Source organism: Clytia hemisphaerica, unplaced genomic scaffold (assembly GCF_902728285.1).
Source record: "Clytia hemisphaerica strain Z4C2 unplaced genomic scaffold, Clytia hemisphaerica genome assembly, whole genome shotgun sequence".
Lineage (NCBI taxonomy): Eukaryota > Metazoa > Cnidaria > Hydrozoa > Leptothecata > Clytiidae > Clytia > Clytia hemisphaerica.
The window spans coordinates 3,127,716-3,140,498 of NW_027103551.1; the positions used below are offsets into that span (position 1 = coordinate 3,127,716).

Below are 12,783 nucleotides of genomic sequence, written 5' to 3' on the forward strand. Positions count from 1 at the left end.
TCCCTTGAAAGATTATAATTTTTTTATATTTTGTGTCATGTCTGGTAGGGTAAATTTAACTAAATGCATCTTTTGTTAGATTTGATTTGATTACAAGCCTGATACTTACGGAATTTGATTGATAAAAACTTTAAATCTCTGATAAATGATAAATATAAGTTTGAAACTGGAAACGTTCGTTCACTCGCTTGAGGTACTGTATGTAGCCATGTTTGTTTTGCTTTGGTAATTTTTTTGTTTTTGTGCGTAATGTTTCCGAGTATTATTATCCCCTCAGTATAATTGAAATGTGAGTTTTTTACCTCCTTAGTATTTCCAAGAGGGAATGCGCGATGGTTTTATGATGACGCGCTCGTCGGGTGCGCGTGCGTTAATGCGTCATAGTCCTCTTAGTCTAAATTCTCTATTACGATTAGAGTCCCCCCCTACGAACCTTCAATTCACGCAATCACACAATTTTTATTTCCAAATTTTCATCTACCGTAAATTTGTTAATGGTTCGTCAAGTTCACACATGAGAATTTGAATTTTTAGTCCTCCTATTCCCACATTGTTTTAAATTCCCAAGTTTTATCATGAAAAAACAAACCTTAGATTTTCACAGTTTTTTTGTGACCAACAAGAGTGCTTCTTCAAAACACCCAGAACCCGGATCAGGAGACATATATTAATCCACAAAAAAATTAAATAACAAAAAAGTTTCTTTTTCCATTATGATATTTAAAGTCATACTTTATTACTTTATCATAAAAAAATATTTATGGTAGAATAACACCTTTTAAACTCTTCACCCAATCAGACAGAGAATAAAAATGAAAAAGAATAAGATCGAAACGAAAATAAAGCACAAAGTATGCGTCATACTGCACGAAGAAACGAACTTTTCTTTATTTTATAACATAATTTTTCTCCTCCCTCGCATCGCATCGCTATTTCTCTTCTTTTTTTCCTACGGAATTCATACCCCGCACAACTTCTGAATAATTTATAATGGAAAAATATACTATACTGTAGAATGAATATGAAAATTTAGCAGCACAAAAAAAAAACTTGAAAAAAATATAATAAATCTATGAACAGTATGGTTTTTTGTCAATTATTTATCATCCGTTCCATATATTTATCTGTTTGCATGGGTGGATATGATGTTCATTTTTATTCTTGACACAGTTTTTACAAAATATTCATTAGATCTCTTGTGTACTATCACGATAGTTTAATAACGAGCTTTTCTCGATATTTCCTTAACTTGAACAAATTCGTGTTCCTTTTGCATGTTCAAGTTAGGGAGATTCAACTGTAAGACGCCCGTACTTTGCCTTTGATGTGACCGTTGATGTATGCACTTTTACACCCCTGTGCCACAGACCCGCTGGGATCCCAGCCCCACTGAAAAATTTGGCTAAAATTTCGTCCTTGGACAAAATACCCTATACAATTTCAGCCTCACTGAGAAATTGAATTATCCAAAATTATCCCTTCTGGATATTTTAACCTCAGAAACAATGGAACTTTCTATCCCATTGGGATTTCAATAGAAATTTTTATCCCCGCTGTGGGAAAAAATTCCACCGGGGCTGTGAGACAGGGGTGTACTTTTGAAATATTTACTTAGCACGTCCTCGTCGTCAAAAGTCTACGGGTAGAAAAGAAGCCAAGTGGGGTACTAGGCTAGGTTTGAGAGGTGCTGGGTATCATCTGAACCAAAGAAGGCCAGGCTAGATGAGACATCCCCTTCTCACAAACCAACTGGGACCCCTTCCTACTGGAAAAATTATCCTCCAATTTTTGTTCCACTGATAATAATCAAATAAACTAGTCCACACTGCAAAATATTATGCTATTTTCCCCATACCCACTGAATTCTCTGACTTGAAAACAAAAGAATTGAAGTCCCCAACCATAAAAAATATGGAAATATCAGTCCCCATCGGATTTCAGCCCGTTATTTTTATCCCCACTGGCTGAAAAAACCCTACCGGGTCTGCGAGAAGGGGGTGTTATAAGGTTTACTTACACAAAAGGGTTCAAAGAAAAACATACGCGTTTAGTATACGGATGCCTTTGAAAAATGCAATTTCTTAGACCTCTTTGATCATGAAATTAAATTATTTTGTGTGTAGGTCTATTTTTAATTTTCCTTGATTCCAATATATGATGGTGACTGCGTGGAATATCTTGTTTAAACGAAGCTTCACCTCCAATATACTTAAATTAAATGATTCATATACGGTCAGGTTAAATTCACGAGATTTTGCCAAAAGTAATCAATCAAAGAATCCAACACAGTCCAGCTGGCACACAACGTTGTTTAAACGTTCATCTAACGTTATATGGACGTTATGAACGTTAGATAAACGTCGAAAAAAATGTTGCGTGTCAGCTGCATGCAGATGCTCTTTCCATCATCTTTTCGGAATTTTCTACTTCTCCGTACAAGCAACTTCACATGGAGGTATCTCATAACCACAACTTGATACATCTCCACCTTTTGTATTAACTTTTGGTGAAGAAACTATTACATCATCATATGACGAAATGATGACATTCCTCACATCCTCATAACCTGATGAACCTTCATGTTTAAATGGGAAAGTCATATTACAATAATTAGCTTTGTTGTTGTTAATAATACTCTGGTCTTCATTTTTCATTTTGGGTGTGATTATATCATCTATTATGATCTCATAATTATTCCTTTTCGAAGAGTCAGAATTTTCTATATCAGCCGCATTGATCTCGTAAAACCCCATTTCGGTACCGTCAGGTTCAAACTCGGTGAATTCATAATCGCCTACAGCTTTGCTGCCATTTTTATTAACATCGGCCGTGTCTTCGACATTCGTGATATTTAACATGACATTACAATAATCATCCTTGCTACATTCCCGACTGCTTCTTTGACTTATTTTCCGCTGGCGCTCAATATCCTCTATCTTCAAAAGAGAACTAGAACCGCTTTTGCCATCAAGTCCTCCAGGTGCATTACCAGGACAAAGTCCTTCATTTCTTATACTTTCCAGCATATTTCGTGATTCCCTTTTGTTGTCTTTTGGATGATTGATAGCTTTCAGATAACAATAATCATCTTTAAGGTTCGATTGTTTATCTTCATCATCTGTAGCCTCGTAAACACTTGACTCGTAAAGCACAGCAACAGGTATCTCGTAACCACCTTCATCGTAATCCTATAGTTTCATAGAAAATTCATTAAATTAAAATTAAATATGTCTTGCAATTGATCAAAGAAATGGGTTAGTAAAATTTAAATTGCAAAAGTTAATTGCTGTTACCCAGAGCACCTCGGATTCTAGAAATTGCATTAAAGCTGTTGAGTTTCACTGCCTTCCCCTCCTTCTGCTTTGGCCTTTTGGGTAGCTAACAAGAGAAAAAGTTAGTCTATTTTTGCGTTCTCCATTGTGCCCAGGCCATAACTTATTGAACATTCCAAACAAAACCTTGCCTTTAACCTAGCCCCCAAGTTATCTTTTGTGTTTAAAATACAGAAATATTCGTCGGCTAATATATTCGAAAGTTTCTTCACTAAACTATTTGTTATCACATCTGATCTTGAAATCCTTGTCTTTAACTACATAAAACTACCCTGAGTATCAGACGTTGGGAATATTTCAACATCTGAAGACCAATAATAGAAATTTCATCGCACATGTGTCAATCTAATCACTGTAGAAAGAATCAAAGATGAAGAGCAAGTATTACCTTATTAATGTCTAGCAGACTGTATCAGTATGCAGTTTACTATTTCCGAATTTCCCAGAAACCTCCAAGTGTAATTGAAATGAGTTACTTTCAAAAGAAATCTTTTACATGATCCCAAATGTATAATAGTAATTACTAAACTTTTAATTATGGAAATATCACTTTAATCGAATCGAAACAATAGACAGACTTTATGTTATTATTCTCTATCACAGACTGCTTTTAAAAAGCATTGATGACATTTGTGAGTTGTGTTTTCAACGACGAGAATAAAAATATCTACTTTGAACTTCATCCAAGATCTTGGATGGTCGCCATGGTTACTTTTCTCTGCGCTGATTGCGCGCTGAATAGAATCTGGATTGGTCGGCACAGCGTCCATATATGATTTCGACCTGTGCTTTTCACGGTAACATAAAACTGCACGCACAAAACATAAAAAAATAATGAAATATTGTACCTTTCCCATAGAATTATTATTAGCTGGTGGCGGTGGACCACAATCTTTGTTCAAGCGGAAATCTTTGCTCCGTGTTTCTTGCCCAGTGTTCAACCTGCACAGAGGATTAATAGATATACATGACGTAATGACGTAATGTAACCTTTATGACGTAATGTAACCTTTACAGACGATACATAGTAAAAGAATACAGTTGCCTCTCTCTAATTCGATCTTAAAGGAACAATAAGACTTCAAAATAGAGAAAGATTCGAACTTTAGAGAACATTTTACACTATACTTCCCAGCTGAGAAGATTAATATTTTTTATTTCGAATCGAATTACAGAAAGATTGATAAAAGAGCTTCGAATTAGAAAGAGTTGACTGTATTCAGTTTTTTATATAAATTGGCAGAATAGATGAAAAGGTTTTTGGCTAGTTGAAGTTCGTCATTGCAAAAACCATAGTCTGTCTCTGCATAAACGAGAGATTTGTCAAGTAGGGCGAGTAATCCAGTGAAATGTTAGTTTTCGAAAATTTGAAAAAGAAGATATAGTATTTCATCCATTAATCTTGTAACACAACCTTTTTATGTTCGTACCTTGCTAATGGGCGTTCAATATTTGCAGATTTTTCGTTGGAGCCTAAAGATTTGAAAAATAATATCAATCATTGGAACATTTAATATTTCTAAATGCAATTATACAGTTGAGTCTCCATAACTCGAACACGCAAGGGGAACACAAATTTGTTCGAACTAAGAAAACATTCTTGTTATAGAGGTTCAAGTTAAAGAGACTCGACTGTATTACAAAGGATCAATCATTCTAAATTTTCTTTAGGAAAGAAGTTTGTGAGACTGGCAATCACGCCGCGTCATCAAATTTTTTCGGCATTTAGTGAGGCGTGATTTCATTTGAGCAGCCTTCCTTGGATGGTTGTCATGGTTACTTTTGCTCTTAATGAACACTCGTCATTTTTTGTGAGTTGAATAATGGACTGGGACTGGGAACCTCACGGTCGCAGATAAGGGGACACAAACCCACCCAAGGTAAAAGACTAGGGTTGGATAAGGGTGTGTAGCTATGCTTACATTTGGAATAAAGACATACGAAGATTACAACGGTGAGAATGAAACATAATCCGAATGAAATCATGTTGGTGATCACTTCAAATTTGGTCGCCTCGCCATTTACTAAGAATAAAAGGAAATTGTCAGTCAGAATCTCCGTATGTAGATGTCTCCCATTCAAAGCCAAGGAACTTGAAAATTTTTCTTATACTAGTTCCTTGTGAAAATTTGGAATTATTTTACTGGAAGGTATTTCTTTTTATATTTCTAGACCCCATCCCGGTCGAAGTAAAATTCTCGGGTTTGAAGAGATGAAATGGATGAGTGGAAAATTAAAAGTTGGAAACATTCAGTATTGTCAATATGGTATTACCCACCTGGCTGACACCCAACGTTGTTTCAACGTCCACCTAATGTTCATAACGTCCATATAACGTTAGATGAACGTTGAAGCAACGTTGTGTGCCAGCCTGGCAGGCTTTATTCTTTGTTTTTTATACAAGTCGGAGAATATTGCCTGGCGTCATAAGAGAAGGTGAAAAACAGATAAGATCATGGCGTTCTAGAATCACAAAATCGAAATCACTGCACGCTTGCTAGGCCTGTAGATTTAGAACAGCATGGATCAGATGCACTGAGACTGAGGTAGGAAAAAGCCCCGAAAATCCTTACATTTCCAGAACATGAAGACAGCTGCATTGGCAAACATTGAACAAATATAACCAAAACAAAAGGACGCAATAATCCCAGCGGATAAATCTGTCAATGTAGATTCCAACCTTGCTTGAACTATAAAAAGGAAAAGCTAAGAAATTTTAGAGTCTTTGATTTATTGAAGAAATTCTGAAAGGAAAATTCTGCAAAAATCTTTATAAAAGTTCGAACGTTTTGTAGAGTAGAATGAAGTCAATGTCTAAAAACCCGGAGGCACTCAAGGTAAACAACCCATAGGTCAGCCCGTAAGGGTATGTGCTTTACACATGAAGCATCCTACTAAATCGTGTAGCACATTTGATTGAAAATCCTTACCTTTTAACAAGAAGAAGGTCAGGACAATATGGACAGCTGCCAAAACAACGCCCACCCCACCTGCACAAAGGTTGGTTGTTATGAAACTACTGCTTCTTTTGATCATTTCTTTCTTCATCATCACCTCTGTGATACAGAACAAGAATGAAATTTTTTACTATGGTAGAATTTCAAAAAAGTTTCTTGACTTTTTGGATTTAAATCTTAAAACGTCTTGATCTGGATCTGGTCTGAATCGCAGACCTTTACAAAACTCCAGATAGTATAAGGAGCACGAATCCGTTAGTGGATGCATGCAGCCTAGTCTTGATCTTATTTTCAGCAGTTTTGGAAGAAAAATTGCGCACATGTTCTAAGAACCAACAAAGTCTCAGTCTAAGAATGTTCTAACATTTCTCTTAATTCATTTGGACTTAGAGCCTTTTGCTCTAAAAAACTTCCTACAGAATTTGAGTCTTTTTAAGAAAACGTAATTATGACGTCATTATTTATGACGTCATAATTTTAAAAAGTTGAATATCTCAAGAACTAATACTCAAAGCTTTATGAAATTTGGACCAATGATAGAACTCATCAATAGGAGAAGAACTAATTTAAAAAAAATGAAAATTTGCTGATATCAGCATTTTATCGCAAAAATTCGAATTCTTGCAATTTCTGCTGACGTCACTAATTTTGGGAAATACTTTCAAAACTTTTTGAAACATCTCAATGTACTTTATCACTGGTCCAAATTTTATAAAGTTTTAATTTATATTTCTCGAGATATTCAACTTTTTGTATTTATGACGTCATCAATCATGATGACGTCATAATCAGGTTTTCTTAAGATATCTCTAATTATACTGAGAAAGAATTTTAGTTACACCGAATACGGTATTCTACATCCAAATACGCTTCCAAAAATGTATAGTTTGTTATGGTTTAGGGACTGGAACTGGGGCGGAAAAATTAATGCAATTCTGGGACATGCATTAAGTTACCCGAGTAAAAGACGTACATAATAAAGGTTATCAGTATACGCTCATTTTATACATTTCTAGAGCCTTTCCGGACAGAAGAAACGCACATTTTGAAAAAAATATGTAAATATTTATGCACGGCGTATGCGAACAGCATAGAAGTCTATATCCTAAAATTTTCGTTCTTTTGCTGAAAATTAGATATTTGCTTTATCCAAAGAATAAAACAGGATCTACAGAAATTAAAAGATGGACTTACCCATAGGCGGGATCATTTCTTGAATCTCAGTTGTCAATACTACGCTTCGATTCGTTTCCGTTTTTGTATGATTAACCATTTGGTACAAAATAACTGAATATTCAACCCGAACAAAATCACTTTCACCATCCCGAGGACAAACCCTAACCGCTTGGTTCTGTAAATTAACAGTTTCATTTCTCGTTTGGTTGTTATATCTCCGTAATGTTACAAACAGGTTTGTATTATCTCCATAATGTCGGAGACTTTCTGCATCCCAGATGATTGTGACACATTTGTAATAGCGCGTCGCTTTGATCTGCTGGACATTTTCTGAAAGAGTATGTAAAAGACTGCATAATTTTAACGTTTAAATATCTTTCAAGACATCAACAAAACGTTATGTGTTAATAATGTTAATGAGAACCAAATATATGAAGATCGAAAACGAATGGAAAAACTGACCAAGAAATCCTAGTATTCAACAAGACATAAGGCTTGACAATCTAGCATGTTCCTGGTGATACTGGGGAAGTTAGAGAGCTTAAAATAACTAACGAGATTTCTAGTTTTTAACATTTAGTTTCTATAGAATATAGAATAGATTCTTTCTGATCTTAAAAATGATTATAGCAATTTCCGCGTATCAGGGATTTGGAAAATCTCGCATCCAGAGCAACTTGTACTAGTATTTGATTAATAATGAAGGGTGTGGCAATCCTTTCGTAAATAAAGTTTGAATTCTGGAAAGATTTTCCAATCATCTTACCTAAAGAGGCTACGAAGCGAAAATGAAAAACGCAAACCAGTAAAACGTAAAACTTCGCAAAATTGATCATGTTTGAGTTCCACCTTACCACTATAGTCCCAAATAACAAAAACGAATTTGGTGCAAAAAATATACAACAGGTTTTCAAGAATTAACAGTCCTGCAACAGTGGTTACTACTTGAAGTAATTATTTCAATCTGGTTTAAAAATCAAACCAAACAGCACTATCAAAATAGGGAAGCTTTAATCACGTTTAGACCTTTCGACCTCTTCTGGTGTATCACACATTATGCAAGAGTCGTTGCAAAAACGTAATACCATAACACGGAAATAAGGAGAATCCTTTAGTCCTAAACATAATTATAATATTGAAATTATTTTATATCCGAAAAAAAACTAAATTAATGTGGCGAAAATAATAGGTTTGCGAAACATAGTGATTTATTAATTGAATTGAGCAATAATTTCAAAGACACGAAATTTTCAGGATATTACAAAAGTGTGTTAAAACGTCACTCAAAGGTGCACGAAAGGTCAACAAAAATTGGCACTACCAGGTATTATATATTCAAGTATTATACAGCATATATTAGTCAAACAGATAAATATGACTCTTTGACAATATATATATGATACACGTTTTTTTTATATAAGAATATCCAAAATTTTTGAAGCCTGATGTTCTTAACTTTTTCGGACTTAAGCCTAAAAATGTTCTTAATATGTTCTTATTTTCGCCATTTTGTAGGTATCTTTTGCGTTTTTCTAAGAAATCTGGTGTTTCAGAGTTTATGAAGCCTTAAAATGTCCTTAACTTGTTCTTAACACCTTGGCCATCGAAGCCTTATGTTCTTATACAGTTTGTTCTCATAAAAAAATGTGTGTTTGTCGAAGAGATAAATTTGATTCTTTGACAATAATCTAAAGCTTACGCGGGTAACAACGTAACAACCCTGTCTCACAGCCCCGGTGGGAATTTTCCCACAGCTTGGATCAAATATCTCTTAAAATGCCAATAGGGAGAGAAATTCTATAAAGAAGCTTAAGAAAATCCATTGGAAAAAGTTTCGGAGTGCACTTTTCTACGTTTAACTTCAAATGGGAATGAATCAAAAAAATGGAAAATGAAAATGAAAAATGAAAAAGAAAAAAAACAAACAAGTTCTTGTAGTAGTTACAAAGAATGTAAATATTATTCGATGAGAGTTCTTTTCAACTAAGCCATTTTTTGGCTAGCCTGTTCGCTTATGATAATTTGTGAGAAATGGTATCTTGAAATTCGGATGAATTGATCTAGATTTTTCGATGTCCCTACAGTACTAGCCATAATATCTTTATTCGGACTCACCAATAAATAGTTTTTTGAATAAGAGGATATAGTAAGTTAGTTTCAAAACTAATGAGATAAGACATGACTGTGTGACTGCGTCTACTCGAAAATATTTAGGTGGGGGCGTACGGTTTTTCGGAATTGCGGAAATCGACCCTTTTTTCTTCGGAATTTTGGAAATCAGGCAAAATTCTTTCGGTATTTTCGGAATTCTATAATTGATTCGGTATCGGAAATCCATGAAATTTTGCTTCGAAATTTCGGTATTAGAAAGTTTTTATCCCCTTTTTTCGGAATTCATACATGAAAATAAAATTTTATGAAAAATTAGCCAAATCGAGGAAAAATACCCAAAAAATCGGTATCGGAATTGCAAGTATTTTTTTACGGAATTTCGGAAATTTTGGCAAAATTATTCGGTATTTCGGAAATCACAAACCCCGTACGCCACCCCCATTTAGGAGATCACGAAAAAAAAGTTGGATAGACGCAAAAATGTTCAAAAATGTTCGAGTACTAATGTAAATCTGTGAGATATCTAATGGCAACTTTCTTGTGTGGCGAAAAACACCCCCTTCTCACAGAACCGGTAGGGTTCTTCCAGCTAGTGGGGATAAAGATAACGGATTGGAAACTCGATGGGGATTAATATTCTCATATTTTTTATGGCTCTTTTGTTTTAAAGTCAGAAAATTCAGCGGGGATGGTAAAAGTATTTTGCAGTGAGGATTGGTTTATTTGATTATTATCAGCGGGGACAAAAATTGGAGGATAATTTTCTACCGGGCACGCTATTTTGACCAATTTTTCCAGTGAGAAAGGGGTATCAAAAAGGTCGTGATGAAAGTCTGATTAAAAAAATGGAAATGAGGAGAAAATGGAAATGAAAGTTTTTATTATTGTCAAAGTAAATGAATAATGAAATGAAACTTTCAGTTGATTGCAAATTTTATTGGAAAAAATTGGAATATTCTGATAACTTACAAAATATAAGAAAAATAAACAGCTTTTTATGCTTGACAAAGAACTTGCAAATATGGTCTGATTTTGGTGTTTGGATGATGTCGGTCATTAAAGCGTAATCCACGACCATAAATATTTTCTCGAACCACTTTCAACAAGAGCCCATAATTATGAGCACCCTCGGCCCACGACTTGACAGCGCCAGTAACATCAAACCCTTTGAAATCGTAATCTCGCTCACGACTGTAGATGGTTGTTGGGTTGCATTCAGGTTGTGCTTCGGCGTCCACTCCCAATTTCAAGTAAGGTGCTGCCCAGTTATTTCCATTAGATGCACGGTAGGCCGTAGCTTGATTTTCAGCCCAATATTTCTTGACACGGTGGATGTGGATTGTGTAATCGAGCCACGGTTGTGTGGAGACGGGTTGAATTGACCAGCGGTGAGCTGCTACAAAATGGAGTTGCATTCTTGCCCAGATAATTTTATCAGCGGGACAATCTGTCTTTGGCAGATCCTCGAATTGAATCAGGGTGCGTTTCAAAGGGAAATGTCGGAGATTTCCAACAATGAGTTGATTAATCCATTGCCGATCTTTATTGCTATGTCCTTCCAACCAAACATCTTTGCGTGCTTCTAAAATGTAATGATTTCCATATCCTTCATCTCTGGTCTTTGTCAAACAATGTATTTGACCCAAAATGGCCAACAACAATGCAATTTTCAACATCTTGATTTGAAGTTGAACCTCTCGCTGAAATTGAAAACATACCAAACTTAAATTTATTTTAAAACATAACACGTTTTTCTTTAATTTACTCAGTTTCTTAACTTATGGATATCTACGTGTTTAATGCCTTTAATAATAAGACCCCTGTCTCGTGTCTAAATTAATTTCAACCAAAAGAGCCACTTTTTTATCGAGAAATAATCGCCTCTTTACAAACCCGGTTGGATCGTGCAGATCTTAAAAATGACCTAAATTTCCATCTTTACTGGATTTTTTGTAAGCAAAAAATTTTTTTACATCCACACATGTTAGCAGTAAAAACCTCAATCATAATATAGTTAAACGAACTATCCTTTTAAGATATTCTCACTACGAATGTTTTGTTTGAAACTATGATAAAATTTGAAGGTCTTACCTTTTGCTGCAATAATTCTCAGTGTTTGCTTTACTGTCTTGAGAAGATCTTCGATTGATGCTCAAATCAAACTGTGATGGTTTTTTACCCATCCAACACCCCTATTTATATCCAAATAGCTTCCTCTTAAATTACTTTCAAGAGTATTTAAAATAGCAAGGTAAACATCATAAAAACTTCTCATCCCATGTGCTTGTGGTTTTCAACATTTCCAAAGCGAGGTAAGTTTCCATCATGGCAGCTGATGGCAATTACGGTAGCCATCATGGTTTTATTATCTTAATTGTTGTTAAGATTTCATACAAGTGCAGATGTATTAGGATTTGAGAATCTCGGTTCATGTGAGCACCCAACCTCTACCAAGAGTGGGGTTGATTTAGATATCTCTAAAAACTTTGGCTCGACTCAAGGTACAAAATATCTGAGCCCTGACCTTTTAGATAGATCAAATCTTTGAAAAAAGACCATTAAAGAAACAAAATTTGTGAACAAGCTACCTATATGAAGGGATTTCTACCCAGCCGGCACACAACGTCAAAACAACGTCCATTTGACATTCATAACGTCCAAATAACGTTATTTGAACGTTAAAACAACGTTGTGTGCCAGCTGGATACAACATTTCAAATAACTTTCTTTTACTTTACTTTCAAGAGTAATTAACCAAATGAGGCAAGCATATTAAAAACTTCTCATTCGTGTGCTTGTGGTTTACAGATTTTTCTAAAGTGGAGCTCTCAAAGCCAAATAAAAACAGGTGCAATCTTTTACCTCGATAAGACGATATCATCCCATTTGGTGGTACGAGCCGGGGTAGGAGACTTAATTCACCGGAACGGGAGAATTTCAGAAACATACATTAAAAACAGTTAGAAACATTTGAGAAAATTAGAAAATTAGGATAAAAGATTTCAAAGTAGAAAATAGGGGGGGGGGGGAATAAGAGACCATGCATCCTTGATTTTCCTTTTTCGTTTTGTTTGAGTACAAATATTTCATTCTACATAGGACTGTAAAAATAAGTTTTGGATTAGGAATAAGAGGTATCTTACCAGCATCGATGTAATTAACTGGTTTAATGATTCGTGTAATTAATATGAAAAAAGAAATTTGCT

At 35.0% G+C, this 12,783-nt stretch overlaps 2 protein-coding genes across 2 annotated transcripts in view; one reads left to right on the forward strand and one right to left on the reverse strand.

Moving 5' to 3' along the window:
* Window positions 1-12,783, forward strand: part of LOC136800311 (ras-related protein Rab-6B-like) — a 197,105-nt gene that overhangs the window by 71,227 nt on the left and 113,095 nt on the right. The window lies entirely within an intron of this gene.
* On the reverse strand, window positions 10,573-11,273 carry LOC136800117 (uncharacterized). The gene has a single exon (XM_067056727.1). It carries the CDS (start codon window positions 11,251-11,253, stop codon window positions 10,573-10,575), a length of 681 nt encoding a protein of 226 aa, XP_066912828.1. The 5' UTR covers window positions 11,254-11,273.

What these genes read in the sequence shown, in the direction of transcription:
- LOC136800117 (XM_067056727.1), bottom strand. Translation starts at nt 11,253, where the DNA reads ATGTTGAAAATTGCATTGTTGTTGGCCATTTTGGGTCAAATACATTGT.